This window comes from Protomyctophum parallelum (genome assembly GCF_964188405.1).
Source record: "Protomyctophum parallelum genome assembly, chromosome: 7".
In the NCBI taxonomy this organism is placed as follows: Eukaryota; Metazoa; Chordata; class Actinopteri; order Myctophiformes; family Myctophidae; genus Protomyctophum; species Protomyctophum parallelum.
In genome coordinates, this window is record NC_139705.1 from 5,087,169 (window position 1) to 5,110,957 (window position 23,789).

At 43.1% G+C, this 23,789-nt stretch overlaps 1 protein-coding gene across 1 annotated transcript in view; it reads right to left on the minus strand.

Moving 5' to 3' along the window:
* LOC310861893 (monocarboxylate transporter 1-like) overlaps window positions 1-23,789 on the minus strand; it is a 59,765-nt gene that overhangs the window by 22,767 nt on the left and 13,209 nt on the right. Inside the window, exon 3 of the mRNA XM_083769608.1 lies at window positions 5,890-6,207. Coding sequence (XP_083625734.1) covers window positions 5,890-6,106 — 217 coding nt within the window. The 5' untranslated portion in view covers window positions 6,107-6,207. The remainder of the gene's footprint in view (window positions 1-5,889; window positions 6,208-23,789) is intronic.

Consider the following 23,789-nt stretch of genomic DNA (forward strand, 5'->3'; position numbering starts at 1 on the left):
TCAAAAATATATATTTCACATAAGTTGGCTGTAAAAGGCAAGACGTGAAAAATGCAGGGCAAAAGGTTTTTCCTTGGCCTCTATAGGGAGCAGGGAGTGTGCATAAAATGTTTCACACAGATTGGTGCAGTTATAGGTGTAAAAACACGAATCGGCCTATTTTTGAGTGGTGCGACCACTGTGTCCCTATGTTTAGGGTACCACTAGGGGCAAAAGTGGCGCTGTTGTGCTAGAAACAGAGAGAGATAGTGTTGCACTGTTGCCTGCTAATTACAATGTGGATCGTGCATGAGAGAGAGAGAGAGAGAGAGAGAGAGAGAGAGAGAGAGAGAGAGAGAGAGATGTCTGCTAATTCCCCCACACAGTAGACCTGTCATTTCTCCAGAACCGGGCCAGCACCCTGGGCGCACTCCTGTAGGTCTGGAAGTTCCGGAGACCCCCCCGGGGACCCCCACACGGAGTTGCACCACTCAGTTCACACGGGTGTGATTTTTTGAAAATGTTCAAGTCTGTGGCATTTCCTCCTCGGCCTATAGTGGGAATGTGCATTGTGCATGCATCAATCGCATGCTGCTGTGTTCATGAATTTGAGGCATTTTGTTCATTACGGAGCACTCCTACAAACTTTGGACGCTAATCTTAGCTAATCAGGATAGAATATGAACTATGAGTTTCGTGTAACGACTATAAAGATACTGTGTATCGAATTGTGTGATGTTTGGACAAATCTGTAGGAGTTTTGCCTCCTGGTGGCGCTATAACGGGTCCATGTGGAAGAGGTTCATCTCTGGCATCCAGGGAGTGTATGTGGACAGTTCTGCTTGCGATCAGGCCAACGGTGCCGGAGATTAGCTGGTCACAGACACACGCACGCACGCACGAACGCACACACACACACACACACACACACACACACACACACACACACACACACACACACACACACACACACACACACACATACACACACACACACACACACACACACACACACGTACACACACACACACACACACACACACACAGACGGATACACAGATGGATACACAGACCATGCCTTTCGGACTGGCGGAGACAAATATAGTTTCATTTGGATAATTCTGGTCGTGTCTAGATGTAAGAAAACAGTTAGCAAAAGATCCGAAAAGAAGAAGTAGGAGGAAAGGAGGAAGGGAGGAAATCAGCAAGAGTAAGGAAAATGCTTATTTTTGTTTTGGTTCTGTGTCAGCAGAGAGGAACAAGATAAGATAACGCCTGGTGAGAAACACGAAGCGCCACAAGAAAAGGCCTGTAGAGTGTGTAGAGACAGTCAGAGAGACACACAACTCCAACACCCTCCACCTCTCTCCCTTCCCCTCCCCCGGCAGTGGAATGACAGAGGCTATTTACCTTACACGTGCACACTCTAAAAGCCTCACATAATATATGTGAGGCATTTTGAGTGTGCACGTGTAAGGTAAATAGCCTCTCTAGGAATATTATTCCTAAAGACTCTGTGTGTGCGTGCGTGCGTGCGCGGTGAGAACAGGCTGGCACAAACCTGCGCTTGCAATAAAGCATGCCTGGCAGACACTCAAGAGGTTCTCAGAAGTGTCAATGTGGTATTTTTTTAAACAGGAAGTTATACCCCCTGCACAGTATAAAAGGCGTAGTACTGTGTACTGTAACACCCAGGAATCGAACCTGGGTCTCTCCCGTGTGGAAGGCCAATAACTCTTCACCACTAATCCAAAGGGATATATCCATATGATTCAGTGTAGCCTCGTGGCTTTGGTCATATACTGATAATGAGGATTCACTCTTGGCCTCCTCGGTCTGGACTTCGCCTCATAGGCCACTTGAAAAGTGGGCGTCAGCAGTTGACTTGGAGTACACAGACGTCATCTTTTAGGCCCGACAAAAAATAAGTCTTGTGAAAGAATATATATTCAAAGACTTATGCCGCATTTTCACGATTTTTCAAAAATAGCAGACCTACAAGCTCGTAGCGCGCCACTCGGTGGCGCGCTATGAGCTTGTAGATCTGCTATTTTTCAATAGCTAATAGTATAACATGATGCTTAGTTAAAACACCAAAAGGGGATCCCGTCCAGAATTGGTTAAAAGATAGCGCGCTAAAAAAACAAGGTGGTCTGTTTTGGGACTGATCGTTGTTTGTCAGAGGTTGGTATGGTGCAGAATGGGGGTGGCCCGGGTGGGTCATCAAATATTTAATTATGACAGTTGCAAATGCAACTGTCATAATTAATATTAATAATTAATATTAATAATTAATATTAATATTAATTAATATATTTCACTGCGCGTACATTTCACTGCGATGCAAATTACATCACATTTTAGGCCGCGCACGCACACGCGCACACACACACACACACACACACACACACACACACACACACACACACACACACGCGCACACGCGCGCACACACACACACACACACACACACACACACACACACACACACACACACACAAGGTGCGAAACATCTCGGCCATGCCTTTCGGACTGGCGGAGACAAATATAGTTCTATTTGGATGAATATGGTCGTGTCTAGATGTAAGAAAACAGTTAGCAAAAGATCCGAAAAGAAGAAGGAAGGGAGGAAATCAGCAAGAGTATAAGAAAAATGCTTATTTTTTGTTTTGGTTCTGTGTCAGCACAGAGGAACAAGATAAGATAACGCCTGGTGAGAAACACGGAGCTTAGTTAAAACACCAAAAGGGGTTCCCGTCCATAATGGGTTAAAAGACGCTCCATGTAGGAAGCAGGTCCTTGGACGGGAACCCCTTTTGGTGTTTTAAAGGTTTTATGACATTCATTTTCATTTCTTTTTCTTTTTTCTTTTAGGTTTTATGACCTCAATTACACCCAAAAAACCTGAACTTTGAACATTCAGTGGATTTTCTGTGGTCTGAAGTTTTCTTTGGGGTTTTTTGGGCCTTTTGAGCTACAATGAAAACAGGCAACACAGTGAAACAGTGACATCTGCTGGCAAATCCCATTGACATAATTTGCAGTAAGTGATGTCACTTACTGCCGGCAAATCAGAGCACCTGTTTGAGCCAGAAAACCCCAGATCACAGAAAATCTACTGAATGTTAAAAGTTCATGTTTTTTGGGTGCAATTGAGATTAGAAAACCTAAAAAAAACAAGAACAATTCCAAAACCTTTTTTTTAATGTCACAATCCCTTTAACTAAGCATTGTGTTAGACTTTTTTTCCTTCATTTCGACGTCAGGTCTGAATGTGTTAAAACATTGACAGATTGTTACAATAACAATGAAACAGTTATAAACCGTTAACCAGACTGAATAATATCACCTCACGTCAATGAATGTATCCCATATAGCTGCCAGATTTAAACTTTGATCTTTAGTTGGGGAAAACTAACCTGACGCTGCCAGATCCAAGAAGCTTGCTACACAAATTAGTTTCACAGCTTATTGGGATCTGGGATCGCGGAAGCAAATTCGATGACGGGGCTGTTCCTTTTTTTCATGATACTTGGTAGATGATTGGATGGGACCGTCTGTCTATCACCGTGTGGGCGTGCAAACACAACCAATCATATTGACGTGTCTATATAGCTTCACATCCGGTTTCGCACATATCCCGCCCTTAGCTCACGCTGATTGGTTCGGTACGGAACGGATTTTTGTCAGCTCAACTCCCTGAGAGATCCCAGATGAGTGCTTGTGTTGGGGAACATGGTTACCCAATACCGCCCTCATCTGGCAGCGTCAGGTTAGGGGAAAACTGCAATGGCATGGAGTGTAAATCCCTGGGCAGAGTGGTCTGGCACTCATTCAGTTTGAATTATATTCCACTCACCCCAGAGTTGTGGGTGCCTAATCAGAGCCCACTACTCAAAGTGAGACTTTTTTGCTGTGATGTTTGAATCTGTTTGTATACATTTTCCACGCCGAAGTTCCAGACTAATATCCACACGGTGATATTGGTCTGGTCATGCCAGGCTACCCCTCCTATTTAAATAACGACCAGTCCCTTAGTTTCTACCTTCTATGTGAGCGGAGCGAGCTATGTGTCGGATATTATGTCTATTATCTGAAATAACGGGACTGAGAGCTGTTCTTAAACGTGTTGTGTCGAGGGCAGCCATTGTTGTTTTCAAAGTACCGCAGCGTGTACGGTATGTTGAATCACCATACTGTATACACATGGAACAATACATGCACTGTTGTACGGCACAGCAGTTCAAATGCAGTCACTGATGGACCCGATCGTTTCCTGATTTCTCCAGCTTCTGCATATACTCTCTTGCCTATATGGGCCAAAGTCCAGACTCATACCGGGGAGGAAGAGGAGGAGGAGGAGGAGGAGGAGGAGGAGGAGGAGGAGGTGTGAGTGAAAGCCAAGCTAATGATTCGGGGGAGATACTATAGAGACTATTGGGCTGAGGTTGTGAGGCACTCAACCCCCCTTTTGACCTCCTCCCCGCGGGGGAAACCCGATCCGGGTCAACGTATATGGCACCACTGTAACACCCACTAATCGAACCCAAGTCTTCTGCACGGAAAGCTTAACCGCTAGGCTAAAGGGATACCCCTATGATTCAGTCAGGCTGACGTTGTGAGCCACTCTGCTACACTGAGATAAGTTGCCCCTCTCCCTCTTATTTCACTGGCAGTTTGGGATGTTATAGGGGACATACATTATTTGCTAATTCTTTTCCCTTTTTATTGATAGGGGGGGGGGGGAGACACATAGCAACGTAGCAACGTTTGTCGGGATTGGGACACTGTCATGCTGGACTACCAGCCAATAAGGTGCCTGGACCTCTAAACCGGCCCAGGCTCTATTTGCTCTTATTCCTGTTATGTCAATAAATGACAATACATTTATGTCAATAAATGTTTCAATTTCAACAATTTCAGCAAAAAATAAAGGGAATGTACGTATGATGTTTATGTGTGTGCGTGACAGAGCTGTTCTTTTTTTTTTTTTTAAGATATTTTTTTGCGGCTTACGCCTTTATTGATTTTTTAAGGGATAGAAAGTAGGCTGACAGGAAACGGGAGAGAGATGGGGGGATGACATGCGGTAAAGGCCGTGTCGGGTCCGGGAGTCGAACCCGCGGCACACCGCGACTGGATCACCAGTCCGGTGCCCAGACCGTTACGCTACGGCCTGGGCCGACAGAGCTGTTCTTAACCCATTTTGGGGCGGGAACCCCTTTTGGTGTTTTAAACATTATGCTATGCTTTAGCTATTGAAAAATAGCAGAATTACAAGCTCATATAGCGCGCCACCGAGTGGCTATGTTTTCAAAGTACCGCAGCATGTATGTTGAATCCTGCGTGCGTGTGCGTGCATGTGTGTGTGTCAGGAATACAGTCTGAGGCTTGCCTGTGGGTGTGACTATACTTCTAGTTGTTGCCTTTTGTGCTTCTGCCCTGACTAATTGTCATTTCTTGTCATTCCAGTGCCGTCACTCCCACTCATCTGCTCACTCTCAATCAGCCAATCAGAGTGGAGCTTCACACCTGCACTCCGTTCGTTTGTCACACTCAGTCTACTTAAACCCTGCTTGTCTCTTTGTTCTCTGCCAGATTATATCTCCTGTGTCCCTGTGCTCTCTGCTCCAGTCCCACCAGTTTTTTGCTTGCATTTAGCTTTTGTTCTTTGACCACCTGCCTGGATTCTGACCTTCCTTTTGCCTGCCGGATTTGGATTTGTTTGCCAGGGTTTTTTGTGGACCTATGTTCATGGACTTGTTTGGACTTCCTTTCCTGTGAACTGAATTACAATTAAAACTCTGTTTAACCTTCAACCTGTTTCCGTCCGCTTCTGGGTCCTAAAATCATATCTTGACAGTGTGTGTGTGTGTGTGTGTGTATAACGTGCACGAAAGCTGCACTCACCTCCGGCGTACATGACGGCGAGCATGATGGAGGAGATCCAGGACACCTGGCTGGGCGTGGCGTCAAAGATGACCTCGATGTCCTTGAAGAAGACCGTGATGGACTTGGGGAAGGCGTAGGAGAAGCCGATGGAGATGAAGGCCCCCACCACCACCATCCACCCCCAGCCGCCCTCGGGAGGGGTGTACCCCTGCGGCCCGCCCAGCGCTGGAGGCATGTTGTCACGTCTGGTCCAAAAGGGGGAGACGGAGGGATAACGCAGACGCCGCCGCCGCGCTGAGAGGGAGACCGTCCGAGAGAGGACCAGGACTTGTGCACCTGTGGAGAGGAGAAGGAAATATGGGGTGAGATTGGCGATGGTTATGTGTGTGTGCCTGGCCTGCAGTTGAGAGATATGCGACTTTGATGCTGACTTATTATTCTATTGTTTCCCTTCGTCTGGATAAAAAGGTGTCACTAAATTAATGTATTTTTTTTTTTTTATATATATATTTTTTTATCCCACGATTTTGTAACCCATTATTCACCCCTGTGTCAATCATCTAATGTGATCCTGGGCTCTACACACCCTCCACCAACCTAGTCCCCATATATGGGGGACAAGGGGAGAGCAACGGACTTGAACTCATGCTTCCTTCATGCCTGAGTGTCCAAGTTGCTCCTTTACACCTGACAGGGGGGAGTTTCCCTGGTTGGACGTATAGCGCGTGGAAGGAACACGTTATTCCAACCAGTTCCTTTCCCCTCCATCAGGCGCCCCGGCTGGCCAGGGGGAGGCAGTTTAGTGACCAGGATTACTGCATGCTTTTTATGAGGGTACCTACCCTAATACAAATTAATGTATTCTAAATTGAAGAGGAGTGGAGAGGAGAGAGGGAGGGGGAAATAAGTGAGACGATGACGATGCAGGCAGGCTGGTTGAACTTAACCATTTTCCAGTTCAGTTGCCAAGTGTTACCACGGCCGAGAGGAGGAGGATCTCTGCCCCCCCCCCCCCCCCCCAAAGGAATCTGCCATGCGGGCCTTATGCCAGCGGACTAGCAGCAGGCTAGGCTGAATATGCAAACGCACCGGGTACCCATTCACTTTATGCTAAGACAGATGATGGACCCGAACAAAGTGAACAAAAACAGGCCCTAAAGCAGCTCTGGTGTGAATCGCAGGGCCGGCCTCGCCTGGAAATGGAAATGCCATGTAAAATTATTAAAGTATAGAGACCATATTCATGCCATTTTGCTCTGACTTTATAATATACACTGGTGGAAAAACCCACCCTTCCAAAACATTAAGTATGCGCGGTAACGCTCAATATAGGCCAAACTTCACTGCTATTTATGGTCTGCCCTGAGATCAACTCAGCTACTGTTTGGGCCTTAGATGGTCTCTAGACAAAAGCACATGACAGTTTTCTGAAATACCTCATGTTCGGTGGTGCTCAATATTTCATGTCAAGAACCCCAAAAAATATATGTGTAATTGGCCGCCGAACCCCCCCATCTGAAAATATGTTTCCCCAGAAGCAAAGATTTTAGTTAAAATCACTCTGTGATAATATACTGTGTAAAGTTGGTCGAGCGGCCAAGGCTCCGAAATATCCAGCAATATCTTAGGGTGTTTTATTTCCCCCGGCTGCAGTGTATTTTACAGTAGAAACACCGGTCTAACAAAACAAAAGAAACACTGAAGACTAAACTTACAAAAGACAGAAAATTACTTGAAAGCAAATTAGGAAACCAAACCCAGGACTTGAGAAACTCTATCAGGCTAAAAACCCTTCCATCATCAAGGGGGGCCCCCCCCTAGCAGCTCTCCCTGGGTGTTACCTTCTGGTTGCCTCAAGCCCAACTGAACTGACTCACTGCCTCTGCAGCCTCCCTCTCATACTAGGCCAGACTGTACCAAGGAACAGTTCTGTAATTGGTAACCCACTTAACTCAACGTCTGGCTAACCACGGCCCATGAGTTAACTTACACAATTATCTAGTTTAACTAAACCAATTCGACTACTATCTCAGATACCTTTACGCAACATCAAGATACATAGAAAACATAACACAAGATCTCTTGTAACACAGACAGACACTGAGCCACCCCTCCTGCTCTCTAGCACTTGGTACCAATTAGTACTGCAGGAGAGCCAGGTGCCAAACAATCATAATTAAACACAAATGACACCAAACATAATATGCTGTGACGATATTTGCAAAGTACTTGTTCTCTTTTACAATTCACTGTGTGCTACAATAATAAAATGTATGTCCATTAACACAGTCTTCCAAGCCGGCCGGCAAAGTTAGCGATGCGACTGTGTAATTTAGGTATGAATTATTGTTTAGGTATTAATATTGTTCTCCATCAGTGTATGTGTATAGGGCACGGGCTGCCCCACGTGACACACTGTATATTCAAAGGTTTGAGGCACATTTTCACGATAAAAAAAAAAAATAGCAGACCTACAAGCTCGTAGCGCGCCACTCGGTGGCGCGCTATGAGCTTGTAGGTCTGATATTTTTCAATAGCTAAATTATAACATAATGTTTAAAACACCAAAAGGGGTTCCCGCACAGAATGGGTTTTAAATTGGTCTCCTGGCCCTCTGTCCCGCTTCCATCCATTTCTTTATTGAGACAGACCTCTACACTGATTCCAAACAGTTTTTTCTAGTTGCTCACTTTGGTATCGCATTCATTTATAAATATAGTAACCTAATCATATTGCCAATACAGTACTTTTATGTACACATTGTAAGCAATGGTACAATACAGTGTAGCCTCTGTAGAAAGTAAAACATTATGAGAATTAATCAAATTATAGTAAACTAAATACTATTATACTAAAAAAGATAAAGATCAAGGTATTAATCTAATTACAGTAAACTAACACTGTTATACTAAAAAGGGGAAAAGAGACCTTTTTACAGTACAATAATGTTTCAATTGCGTGCCAAGCTGTCATTCTCTTGTATTATATATCGTACTTGTATTATTTATTTATTTCCCACCACGGGGAAAACCTCACGAGTCACGACAGACTATCCAGCATCTTCCACCTCAGAGGAAACTCTGGTAGGCCAATCAGAGGCAGGCGTTACCATGTCTATGCTCGGACGTAGAAAAGATATACGCGCTGGCCGCGGGTGAATTCCCTCTTGAATTCACGGTTGATGTTTGTTTTCCCAATGCAGTAGACCCCGCATTTGAATCAGATTGCAACTGTGTTAAATACAGTTATACATCGATATACGGATTGCAGCTTTAAGAACGTCAACGGCGCCTGTGCCGTGCCAATGAGTGAATCATATCCATGCTGGCTGTACATATAGGCACCTATTTCCCCACATACAGATAACCTACTGAATGTACAGAGAAACGGGTGTCAGACTATAGGGGTAAACGTTCAGACCAATAGAATGATTTGGGGCGCAGTGCATGTTCGCCAACCTCAACGCATGTTCGCCAACCTCAACGCATGTTCGCCAACCTCGACGCATGTTCGCCAACCTCGACGCATGTTCGCCAACCTCGACGCATGTTCGCCAACCTCGACGCATGTTCGCCAACCTCAACGCATGTTCGACAACCTTAATCCGGTCGCCAACCTCAACGCATGTTCGACAACGATTTGCACTTACATAAATGCTCCCAATTATATTTCGAGGTTGCTTGTACAGATTCAACTTTGGGAGCATATGCAAAATAATAATAATAATAAATATATTTTTTTTATCCTTTATTTACCCAGGGTAGTAGCTGAGCAGCAAGTGCTCATTTTCAGCAACGCCCTGCACTTAGAGACAGACAGACAGACAGACAGACACACAGACACAGACACAGACACACACACACACACACACACACACACACACACACACACACACACACACACGGGAGCTGACCAGTTCAACCACAGTCTTATACTGTCGGCCACTAAAGCAGCTCCAGGGGGAGCAGTTGGGGGTTCAGTGCCTTGCTCAAGGGCACTTCAGCCGTGTTTGGTGAGTAATAATAATAATAATAATAATAATAAAACATTGCAATATAGATAGAGCCCTGCTTGTACGTGGCTAATAGTGAGCAGCCAGATCAGCGTCTACCCAACAGGGCACTTAGATCTGTTGACTGCACTGTAAACAAGTCACAACAAGTGTCCCACTAATCATTACACTCTGTTAGCTGGTAACTGGTTAACTCAGCCCTGACATTACAAGACTCCCGGACATCCCAGTCTTATAATTGACATGACACGTATACTGTATAGCTGCATGGGCTCCACTTTCTGACTCCTCCACTTAATTTGCCGACTCTTCACCGTCAAAAAGACAGTTATAACAATAATTCACATGAACCCTATAGTCAACCAGCGCAGACTTCAGTTCACACAGACGTACACTAGAAGCCTGCACAGTAGAACATTGTCAGAATGATCTCTTATGTCTTGTCTAAATGTTGACTGTGTGAGTAATGTGTGTCAGGGTCTGAAATTAACTTTTATTTTTACCTCACCTGCCAAACGTCTGTTTGAACTTACAGGCTTTTTGTGTTGCATAACCCATTCTGACCTGAGATCAGATTCATACGAAGGTTTCCACTGGACACACACTCGTCTGATTAACCCATTCTGACCTGAGATCAGATTCTAAAAAATGTCAGTCGTTCTTCGATAAAAAAAAAAATAGCAGACCTACAAGCTCGTATCGCGCCACTCGGTGGCGCGATATGAGCTTGTAGATCTGCTATTTTTAAATAGCTAAAGCATAACATGATGCTGACACCAAAATGGGTGCCCGGTCAGAATGGGATAATCATATACTGTACATTTTTATTTTTACACACGTTTCTCACAGCCTAACGGCATTCTCAAAACGGCACACGCAAAACTGAAAACCTCGCACACAAAATGCCAAACCCTGACTCTCCTTCTCCATGATGACTCTCTGCCGTCAGATCTCTTAAAGCGCAAATAACATTTATTACAAAACAACATTATTTTAAAACAACTTTTAATATTTAAATATTGTCTATGTCCCTCAAAGTTATTTCTAATGGTTTGAGCATCAATCACCACTCTGATATAACCTGATATAATATCTGATATTTGAAAGCAGTTTTAGCTGCAGTACCACAATGTCCTGAGGTGGTGGGGGTGCTGATATGCAGATTATTTAATATTTGAGTCATTAGGCCTAAAAAAAAAAAACTTTGGTTTCCGATTGGCTGTCATTTTTGGGCTGAGTAGGTAGGGAATTTATTTTATTTTATTTTTTTATTTTATTTTTCGTGGGAAAGTTGGGTAGCAAGGAATTTTTTTTATTTTTTCGTGGGAAGGATGGGTAGAGAGGATTTTTTTTAAACTTTTTTTTTTCCTACGGCAATGATGGATAGGCTTCTTTTTTAATAACTTCAATATTTGCCTGAAATACCATATTTTAAATAATGAATGGTTCAAGTACACATAACACTACGTCTACATGCCTACAGCTAAACATTTGAAAACTTTGAATAGAATGTCCACACACTGGTTGAATACTTAATACGCATGTTTCATGATAAATTATTTTTATGTGATGTATTCCCATGCTTTTTGTTCTTGCTTAATGTAAATCGCTCTGGATTAAGAGCGTCTGATAAATGCCTAAATTGTAAATTGTACTGTCTTACAGTAACTAGAAGGCTCTGACAGTAATGAAATGCACAGTCACGTCAAACTGCTGCCCCTCCTCCTGCCTGCAACTCAGTTCATTTGAACTGTGGAATCATGGCAGGTCTAAGACTACATTTGCAAGCCCCCTATTTTATTTAGTTGCGCCTGTGTTTTGGGGTGGCATGAATCTTTCATGCTTGTAAACATTGTGAAATCACGTGTACTTCATTTATTGGCCATCCAGTTTTAGGTAACGGTGGTGTCAGCAACAACCCACCTAACGTAAAACAACCTCTGCTTTCCAGCTCATGTTTTGACATAAAAAGTTAGAACGTGTTGCTGGCATCAACATAGCTATAGTGCTAGTTATTAAAAGACAAAAACATAGCTAACGTTAGCCCCATATATGATATGTGCCCTCTCCTCTCCCTACGCCCATTCATGTTTTGACATAAAAAGTTAGAACGTGTTGCTGGCATCAACATAGCTATAGTGCTAGTTATTAAAAGACAAAAACATAGCTAACGTTAGCCCCATATGTGCCCTCTCCTCTCCCTACGCTCATTCTGTAGCTCCGAGCACATATATGGGGCTAAGCTAACGTTAGCTAACGTTCTGACGGGGTAGAAGCATGAGCCGAATGGGTTTCCTCCTCCTCGCATCTCAGGGCTATAGATACCGAAAGTCAAACATGCCCAGCACGCACCCAGCCTGGGCGCCTAGAGGCTCCAGGGTGGGGGGGGAGAGTATGTCGGCTGAGATGATAGTCCATTTATCCGCTCGGTCGTGTCTCCCTTCTGCGGACTTAAACCGACACCGGCACGGTTTCACCTCCTTAATTATGTCTTCAAATGTTTTTGTACTCAATCGTATGATCTGTGGCGGTGCTTTGCACGGGCAGTGGACAGTCACAGACACCGTGCACAGGTCCATGCTGTATGTTGTCACTGTTGTGTTGTGCGTCTCCTCGCGATGACGCATTCCAAAACATTTGCGCACGTGATATTTTAGACGAAAGAAAACTTTATTTTGACTTCGCGCATCCCAATGGTCTCATCAAAGATAATTTTAATTTTAATAAAGACCTTTTGGGTCTTACTCGGTCGCATTCTGAGCTTCTTTTTTTTTTTTTTTTTTTTTCCACCAAATGCCAATAAAATAATATGAGTCGCGCATATTTAATAGAGTCGGTCGGCAACCGGAAACCAAAGTTTTTTTTTATTAGGCCTTATAATACTGATGCTAGATAAAACCAGGCTTGTTTCCATTCCATGCCAGCTTAGAAAATCAACAACAATGGACATTGTAAACAAAGTGGAAATGCAAATTTGGAACTGAAGACTGAAGAAGAGGAGGAATTATACAAAGCAGGGTGACATTGATGACATCACGATGAGGACTAAATCAGTCGAGCTGTTCCTGAGAGCAATTTCCATTAAAGCACCCATATGATATGAAAGCCTGATTGTTCAAAATTGGTTATTTGTGGGGATAGAAAACACATATGGGAACCCCAAAAACACAAAAGAAATTGAAAAAGTTGAATTTTATGTTATAGCTCCTTTAACTGTTCCCAAGATGGAACTGGTGTGTTCATTTGGTACACACAGCCATATTTTCAAATGACACACACACATACCATTCATTCAGTGCACACGACTAAGCATTTGCTGCACACTACCACAGCATTCACAGCACAATGAAGTGTAAGAATAAAAAAAAAACAATCATAGAAATGGAACACACATGAATGACAAGGACTATGGAGAATGAGCCATATTTCTGCTTTTGTAAAAATGACTCAGGCTTACTTTTTCATAGTCAAACATAAAACAGCACACAAATATACATATATATTTATTTTTCTTTTTTTCTGTAAACCGACCTGCTCAAACTGCCCAAAAGGGCCCCCCCCCTTCCCAAACAATACAGGGTATCATGCCCCCGCGGTTCCTGTCTGGCCAGAGGGCCTCATCATCCGCTAGCCTGGCTATAATAAGCCAGACCGAATCTGTGATATTAGTCTGGCTTATTAGCCAGGCTATACTCATCCGCATCACAGGCAATGTTCTCCCTGTCCAAGCTAGCGTTGGAAGAAGAAATGCCTTGAGTTGTGCATACTGTAAATCCCTTTAGACAGGCGACTCACGTCGGCACAATAAGCCTCCTCCATGGGGCAATGTGTAGCCTCGGAAACCCAGACGTTTTTATTTCCAGGGAGAGAAAAAAGTCTGGGACAGAGTCCACTTCAATACGGCATAGAGCAGCGCAAACGTCGATCACTCTCTGCTGATTTCTGATCGTCTGCACCTTTGTTAAATTGACGCACACCCGTACACACACACACTCCTCTCTCTCTCTCTCTCTCTGTCGCTCTAATTAATTAGTCTCATGTCCAGCAGCTGCGCACAGTTTCTGCCGGAGCTACCTATGCCATATATGTGACCAGGCTCTGTGGGTTGCGTTCATATATATATATATATATACCCCTTCTACCTCCAAGCTGAAAATAACTCCTCAACAGAACTCCTCAATAGGACTCAGGAAAGGAGAATAATGTTCGTCGACTACCTTATTTCACTGACGAAAACCAGATGGAAACTAAGCAACGATGACTGAAACTAAGACTAAAAACTAGACTAAAATGTAAGGAAGGGACTAGTGGACAAGAGATCCAGTATAAGTCATTATACACTTTGTTGCATTAGATCGGCTATTTTCAGCAAGTGTAAAAACAGTCATTACGACTGCATCAAGGCCCGCCGAAATACATTTTAGTCGACTAAATCAACTGTAGATTTAGTCGACTAAAATCTTATGACATTCAGTCGACTAAAACTAGACTAACACTAAAACATTCCGGGTGACTAAAATGCGACTAAAACTAAATGAAAAAATATTCAAGAGACCTATGACTAAAACTAAAATCAAAATGTTCTGCCAAAAAACAACACTGGAAGGTATAATAGAACGTAAGAATGTGGGTGGTCCTGAAACCACTCACGCACTCGACGCAGCCCGGTGGAAGCTCATTTAATGAATTGCATTTTCATAGCGCTTTTCCAAGTGCTCAAAGCGCTTCACAATGGTTCATTCATTCATACATTGGGAGGTGAAGCGGCGAACAGTCGACGCCAGCGTCCTCACTTCCCCACATTCACACACCGTCACCAATGGTGGCGAGCTCACACACCGACCGACTCATTTTGTCTCAGATGACAATGTAGTGGATTCACTGTGGTTCATCTACATATGTGGTCAGGTGTTACCAACAGATTGCTCACCACACCTGAGTGTTTAGAGATTTGAATAGTTGTGTGTTGTATAGGTTGATGCTTTGAGATTTTACGTGAACTGAACATTGTGTGTGTAGTGTTTGGACAACAAGGTAATGTGTAAGTGACATCAGAGTGTATAAAGAAGGAAAGTCAGAGTCTAATGCAGAATAAGGGAGTGTGATGTAGTGGAAATTGTGTCGAGCGATTATTAGGTTCATGAAGTGAAGGTTGTGCAAATTGCGCCAAGTTTTTCGATTTTTGTAAAACTGTAAAAATGACGAGGTCCCACATAGACTATCTATAATAATGTCCAGACAATTAGGCCTGACCTAAAATTAAAAAAAAAAAAAATCTTCTAAATCCTCCAGTTTTCTGAAATAAATATTTTCACGATTTTTCAAAAATAGCAGACCTATACAAGCTCGTAAGCGCGCCACTCGGTGGCGCGCTTACGAGCTTGTAGATCTGCTACTTTTCAATAGCTAAAGCATAACATGATGCTAACACCAAAAGGGGTTCCCGCCCTTTAAGCAATAAACCCTTTCACTCTGTATCTATAAAGTAGAGATAATTAACTAAATATCAGTATACAGTTATACCGCACAAATGTTTATCTATTAACTTCTGTAGCTGTATTACTAGAGACCGCCTTATATTATTGCAAATAAGGCGGTCTGCTGTAGTTTCAAAGGAAATAGGCCCGAGGCCAAACTTATTTACTGAGTCACCAATAAAGAATTTGTGATATGTTTTATTAACTACCTCTGAAGGTCGACTGCATGGGCACCAGTTAGAGCACATGTGAGACCAGCATGGTGAAAGCACAGATCTGACAAACACTACATTACCGACCACAAAGTCCACTCATGTGTGCTGTTTTGACCACCATGATGGCTGATATTTTGTTACAAATCTTACTCACTCTGAGCCATCAATGCTGATTTTTTTTGTTGCAACAACAACAGGTCACTGGGTGTTGGGTGGCTTTCGAAACTTTAGACCCATGGGGGGGAGGGTGTTTGTAAGTGTCCCGGAGACATGGATGTTATTATTGTCTCAATACAGCTTGATTATAAGTAACTTTCTCATCTGTTTGGAGCCACTTCAAGACCGTTAGAGCTTAGAGGGAGAGAGACTGACAGAGAGTGAGTGAGTGAGTGAGTGAGTGAGTGAGTGAGTGAGTGAGTGAGTGAGTGTGTGTGTGTATGTGTGTGCGTATGTTGGAGAGAGTACAGAGAGAGAGAAAGAGAGAGAGAGAGAGAGAGAGATCCTGCATATCTCTGATGGTCGTATCTAAATAAAATGTTAAAAATACAAATAATCAAGAAAGTAAAGTAGGCCCTGTCACGGGGGTCCTTGACATGAAAAAGGTTGAACACCACTGACATAGAAACATGGGTTTTTCAGGGAAAAACATTGGATTTAGAAGCCTTTTTTTAATTGACCTCAGTCCAAAATGGGATAATGAACAAAAACTGAAAAGAAAGTAAAGTATACTACAATGTTTTACGTAACAACAGTGAGTGTACTTCATTACTGTGTCCACCGCTGCCTCAGCTGATAGAATATAGGCTACGGAATGTTATCATACACCGACACATGTTTGTGCACAACATTCACATGTGCATATAGCTCTCCAAAGGTCTGATAGAGAGCACCATTTGAGATGCACGTACATGTTGTGAAAGGGTCTATTTGTCATCTCAATTTATCTCAGCTCGCCTCAGAAGACTCAACAAAGACTACCCAATCACCTCAACATACCTCTTGGACTTTGGTTGAAAAAAAAACAGGTCTTACTGGTAGGTACCAGCTGTACTAGTAGAAAGAATATATTTTTGTATTTGTTTAGCAGTCCAAAGTGACACCTTTTAAAAGGACGGGTATAAGGGGTTGCAGGGGGAAACATTTAGACGGTCATAAAACTAAGCGTCAACTTCCACATGATCTTGTTTTAAAGTCACATGACTTTATTTTTTAGACAATGCTACTAAAAGCATTCCCAAGGAGAGCTAATGGGCAAACAAACAACAGTCTTGATAACAGTCTTTAAAAAGAAATGATTTAGAACTGATCATAAAACCAACATAGTGCATGTATTGTGCAGGCAGCTGTCGTCAAGGAGTTTCTGTTAACCACTGTTCAAGTCAGCATAGTGGCATTGTGCTTCGAGTGTCCGCCCTGCAGAGACTGGGAGGTTGGGGTTCGATCGCCAGCCGCGAGGGGTGACCCGGGTCATATACCAAAAACCCTGAAAATGGGATCCCTGCAATGCCTCCCTGCTTGGCACTCAGCATTAAGGGTTGGATTGGGGGTATTGTCACTTTTCCAAGTGCTCAACGCGCTTCACAATGGTTCATTCAGTCATACATTGGGAGGTGAAGCGGCGAAGCAGTCGACGCCAGCGTCCTCACTTCCCACATTCACACACCGACGGTGGCGAGCTCACACACCGACCGACTCATTGGAGGCAACGTGGGGTTCAGTCGTGTCTTGCCCAAGGACGCTTGTCGACATGTGGACAGGAGGAGGAGGAGCCGGGATTCGAACCGCCGACCCTGGGGTCATTGGACGACCTGCTCTATACCTCCTGAGCCACAGCCGCCCGAAAGGGAGTCAGGAGCCAGTTGAGAAACAGACCCTGAGGAGAAAGTGGGGATGGGATCGGTCACTCTTCAAACAGGATATGATGCATCACCTCATGGGGTCAACTGATGCTGCAATTCAAGGGCGGTGGACGGTGGTTCACAATGTTGCTTTTAAAGTAATATGAGGACATATTTTAGCTGCTTATTGTGTTGGGGGGGGGGGGGGGGAACCACCTCTCATTTAGAGAGCCAACTTCTTCCCTCAAACTTTAACACACATTGATCCTAATCACACAGGGAGGGTTGTCTCTTCTGTTCCCAGACAGAAACAACGTTCCACCTATTTGTCCAGTGTCCCCGGGCTGCTAGGAGTGTTTGACCTGGTTGGGGGGAGATGTTCTCGTCTCAGTTATTTCATTTTCGGGGCCAAAATACACAGTGGCAATCACTAATCAACGTCTTATCTGCAACCGCAAAACTAGCCAAAATTTGGCTGAGCCGAAGGAAGCGGGCGCGGGAGGCGGGCTGTGTGGACCCGGTGCTCATAATGACTGGACTTATTAACCCATTCTGACCGGGCACCCATTTTGGTGTCAGCATCATGTTATGCTTTATCTATTGAAAAATAGCAGATCTACAAGCTCATATCGCGCCACCGAGTGGCGCGATACGAGCTTGTAGGTCTGCCATTTTTGAAAAATCGAAGAACGACTGACATTTTTAGAATCTGATCTCAGGTCAGAATGGGTTAAAGCAGTAGAACACTCTTATTATAAGATGGTGGACAATCTCGATGCGTTCTGTGCAAAGTGGGGGCAATTGAGGGAGTTTTGTGCACAGTGGGAGATCATGATGAGCTGCAATTCTCTTTGTATTTGTATTTGTATTTATTTATTCAGCACAGTATAAAAACAACACAGTGAACATATAAATATGAGAAGGGTACGGTGCTAGGCTGAGGCAAAAAAAGCCCAAGGGGCTTATAGGAGGCCTCTACCTATATAAATTATAATGAAACATTGTACATGAGATATAGAATATCCTTTCTGATTGTTTTCTTTGGAAGATGGCTGTCTTACTGTAAGCTGTTCCCCCTTTTGCTCGAACCTATAAGTTAGACTTGTAGTCGAGGGTATGTAATGGTTTGTATCACCCAGCAGTGCTCAATAAAGGACTCTTTGAAATCCTCAAACTTTAATTTAGTTACCAAGAGACCCCTATAAGCACCTCCTCGATGGTAGTCTACATGACATACAGTATATACTAACAGAAAGGACACCTGAATCACACACACACTGAGGGTGAGATCGAGTCAAATGTCAAATGAATGACATCAGACAGGGAACACGTACTGTGACCAGAAATTGTGCAAAAACACAACCACAGGCACTTTCACTTCCTCCGCCATGCACTGCATGGTGGTGTTGACACAGTAGCTACAGTAACTATAACAGCCGTCAGTGGATATCGCCTGATAACAAGTTGAAGTATAACAAGTTCAGCAAATCGCTGTGGTAATTCGGTCATCTGCAAGAGAGAGATGAGACACGGGACTGTGTGAGCCAAGGCATATCACTATTTAACAGAAGAGCATATCCACAATGAATAATAATGTCCTTTCATCTCATTCTCTTTAAGACTTCTTTAGACATTCTTTCTAAAGAATTAATTGTACTGAAAGTTGAACTGAAACTGATAAGAAAATATGGTGTTCATGGAAGGAAAGTCCCCCACAGTGGGACCATTCACAGTCACAGCAGCCATTTTTGCTACTTCATGGCAGGCTGGAAAGGAAGATTAGAAATGTTCTGGAGGCCCACATGGGGGGGAAAGAAGAATTTGAACCCATTTAGTTTTCTGAAAAAGCTATGTTTCTATGTCAGTCGTTCTTCTATTTAAAAAAAAAAAACAGACCAACAAGCTCGTAGCGCGCCACGCTATGAGCTTGTAGATCTGCTATTTTTCAATAGCTAACACCAAAAGGGGTTCCCACCCGAAATGGGTTAAAAACAAGCTACAAAAAGTGCTATCCATCACTGAAAAACTGTCTTTCCTGTTCCAAAGGAGGAATGTGTCGACTCTGTGAGTTACGGTACTCGGCTTCCCTTCCTGTTTCCTTATAAAAAAATCATGGTTGCAGTACGCATCAGGACCAAAATAATGTGATCGTTTAATGACGTCAAATAGGCCGCCGCGGCCTAGGCGCCTATCTTTGGCTATAGGCTTGTTACATCGACTTGCGGCGGCATGTGGCTGCAAGAAAGGGGTGGATACCGTTTGATAAAGATGTTCTCTTTCTCTCTCTCTCTCTCTTCTGTTGTCTCCAGAGGGCACGTATTTTATTCTGTTTTTAAAGGTTTTATGACATTCATTTTCATTTATTTTTCTTTTTATTTTTTCTTTTAGGTTTTATGACCTCAATTACACCCAAAAAACCTGAACTTTGAACATTCAGTGGATTTTCTGTGGTCTCAAGTTTTCTTTGGGGTTTTTTGGGCCTTTTGAGCTACAATGAAAACAGGCAACACAGTGAAACAGTGACATCTGCTGGCAAATCCCATTGACATATATGGGATTTGCAGTAAGTGATGTCACTTACTGCCGGCAAATCAGAGCACCTGTTTGAGCCAGAAAACCCCAGATCACAGAAAATCTACTGAATGTTAAAAGTTCATGTTTTTTGGGTGCAATTGAGATTAGAAAACCTAAAAAAAACAAGAACAATTCAAAAACCTTTTTTTTAATGTCACAATCCCTTTAAGGGGCGCTACAGGTTTTTAGTTCAATGTTTGTTTAAAAAAACGCCATTGACAATGAAGGGAAAATGTACGTCATCTTGTCCCTATAACACAAACATTGAATGCCATTAACAATAAAGAGAATTTAATGTTTGTTTTGTCACCGTTTTACGTCACCATTACATCACCTAATCGACATGAGTTAGACTTTAACCCATTCTGAACGGGCACCCATTTTGGTGTCAGCATCATGTTATGCTTTAGCTATTTAAAAATAGCAGATCTACAAGCTCATATCGCGCCACCGAGTGGCGCGATACGAGCTTGTAGGTCTGCTATTTTTGAAAAATCGAAGAGCGACTGACATTTTTAGAATCTGATCTCAGGTCAGAATGGGTTCATCAGACCAGTGTGTGTCCGGCGGAAACCTCGTATGAATCTGATCTCAGGTCAGAATGGGTTAATATATTAGCGCCCCTCACTTCACACAGGTGTGATTTTTTATTTTCCAATTGATCTTTTCTCTGGACTTTTTGCCCTTTCTTCTACCGTCTCTACAACACCATTGTCTGCTTACTTTCTGGATTCCTTGAACCTGAGAGACTTTCCCATCGAGAGATCTTCCGAGGTGGCTCTTGCGATGTTGGCAACAGCTTGCAATGGACTGTTTTCCTAAGGTGTAGGCCTGTAGGGGTGTTTGTTTCTAATACCTTTTCAGCTTCCTCTGTTCTTGAAGACGTTCATGTTATATGTGGCTTCTGTAGAGCGGATGTAACGGTATTTGATTCTATGCTATTTGTTTTCCAATTGGTCTGTTTGGGCCATATTGTCCTTTCTTGTACAATCTGTTCTAATGAATACCTTTTCCTGAGCGGTTCTCTGAGGCGGTCTTTACACGAGAACGGTGTTCATAGAAAACGGCAAAATGAAGCATCGTTTGCTGGTGCCCCTTTTAACCCATTCTGACCTGAGATCAGATTCATACGAGGTTTCCGCTGGACACACACTGGTCTGATTAACCCATTCTGACCTGAGATCAGATTCTAAAAATGTCAGTTGTTCTTCGATTTTTCCAAAAATAGCAGACCTACAAGCTCGTATCGCGCCACTCGGTGGCGCGATATGAGCTTGTAGATCTGCTATTTTTAAATAGCTAAAGCATAACATGATGCTGACACCAAAATGGGTGCCCGTTCAGAATGGGTTAAACGAGAACGGTGTTTTCAGGAGGTGAAAATGCAACAAAGTGAAACCACCTTCCAGAGTGGAAATCTTTAAGAACGCCGTTTTATCCCTTCTCCGTGTACGGTGAATCCGCAAAACATTATGACATCATGGCTCACGTTGGCTCACAGTGCATACCGGTATGTTTGTTACATTAATGCAGAGCCATATATGATATAATGGAGTTCCTGAACAAGCCTCCCTCCTCGCCTACAAAGCGCTGCTCATCAGCGATAGTGAATGTAAAGCCATGATGAGCCTAATGTATTATAAAATATATAACCATCCCGTGGCGCGCTCCGCCTGCATGCTCTGGGTTGCGTGAAGGGGTTCTTCTTCGTCATAGACTACTAGAGCAGTGGTTCCCAAACTGTGGTGCGTGCACCCCTTGTGGTGCGCGACATGAAAAGGCTAACGGTGGTGCTATGTTATTTTAACCCATTCTGACCTGAGATCAGATTCATACGAGGTTTCCACTGGACACACACTGGTCTGATGAACCCATTCTGACCTGAGATCAGATTTAAAAAAACGTCAGTCGTTCTTCGATTTTTCAAAAATAGCAGACCTACAAGCTCGTAGCGCGCCACTCGGTGGCGCGCTATGAGCTTGTAGATCTGCTATTTTTCAATAGCTAAAGCATGACATGATGCTATAACACCAAAACGGGTTCCCGTTCAGAATGGGTTAAATATATTATGCCAATATATGGCAAGTATATGCAGAATATATATAGCCTATGCTGCATATATGCCATATTCAGGTTCATATATGTGCATATATGTGGATAAATAGGAAATATATGTCAATATAGCGTGTGCAATTTATATTTCCATGTGGGGGGTGCATCAGCTATAGGTCGGGAGGTAACGGGGTGCACGGCCAAAAAGGTTTGGGAACCGCTGTACTAGAGGTTCAGGCCTACATCTTGTAACCTCTTCTCCCCCCCCCCCCCCCCCCCCCCCTTCTCTCCCAGTCTCTCTCCCCCAGGAATGTTAATGATTAATCGATGATGGTTAAAGTTAAGAATTAAATCAATCAGAAATATTATGCCTGTAGTCGGCAGACAGAATACTAACAGACATGAGTATATACTGTACATGTACCGGTACATGTTCCTTAATATTGTTAGCGCTCATGTATAGGTTATATCTCCCCTTTAACCCTCTAACACCCAGCGTTGCTTTTTAGCAACAATTTTATTTTATTTAATTACTAAATTATTATAATTTTTTTCTGTTCTTTTTTCACCTAAACGTCATCAGTGATGTTCATTGCAATGCAATTTCAATGCCATTGGTCATGATATTTGCATATAAATACCCCCCACAGAGGCTGACATTCACACAAATTATAAATGTCTGGACTCTGTGCGATTTTGAACATTTTTTTAACCTAAGACTTTTGACCTTTACCCTAATAAAAGTAGGTACAATAATTGTAATATATGTTTTTTTGTGATCATTAGAATGTCTAGAACATGTCTAGAACAATGCGGGTGTTAGAGGGTTAACCATTTTGACCTGAGATCAGATTCTAAAAATGTCTTCTACGTCCTGACACAGCTTTCTGAAAAAGCCATGTTTCTATGTCAGTCGTACTTAGACTTTTCAAAAATAGCAGACCTGCAAGCTCGTAGCGCGCCACTCGGTGGCGCGCTATGAGCTTGTGGATCTGCTATTTTTCAATAGCTAAAAAGCATGACATGACGCTATAACACCAAAAGGGGTTCCCGCCCTCAAAATGGGTAAAGATAGTGATCTCACTATATGGTGATGGCATGTTTTGGATCTTTGTTCTTTTCCCCCCGGGGATAAAGGCTATGGTTTTGCTAAGCAGTGTACACAGCTTATTTTGTGTTCAATAAACTGTTGTAGTTTGCACTTGTTGCCACAAAAACACCACTTTGGTGACCGCGGGGCTGTGATGTCGGTCTCACTGAAATTACTATGAAATTACTCAAATTATTATTTTTGGATGCAATTAGCCTGTTGCTGTGTGGTTTGCTCCCGTTAAAGGGACACTTCACCCTTTTTGCAAAACAATATATGTTAATGACGTTTAGAAGCTTTCCTGGGGGTCTTTATGTGTGTAATATGTGGTTTTAGATATGTTAGATTGTAGCAGTGAGCCCGGTGTCTCTGATGTCATGGACACTGAGCTCACTTCCTTCCTGGACTACATGTTGTCTCAGTAAGACAGCTCTCCCCCTATCCACAAGGAGGAGCAGAGCACCAAATAATTATGGGAATTGTAGTCCAGGAAGGTAGTGAGACCAGTGTCCATGACATCAGAGACACTGTGCTCACTGCTACAATCTAAAATATCTAAAACCACATATTACACATGCATAAAGACCTCCAGGAAAGTGTTCTAAAGCTTCTAAACATCATTAACATATATTTTTTTGCAAAAAGGGTGAAGTGTCCCTT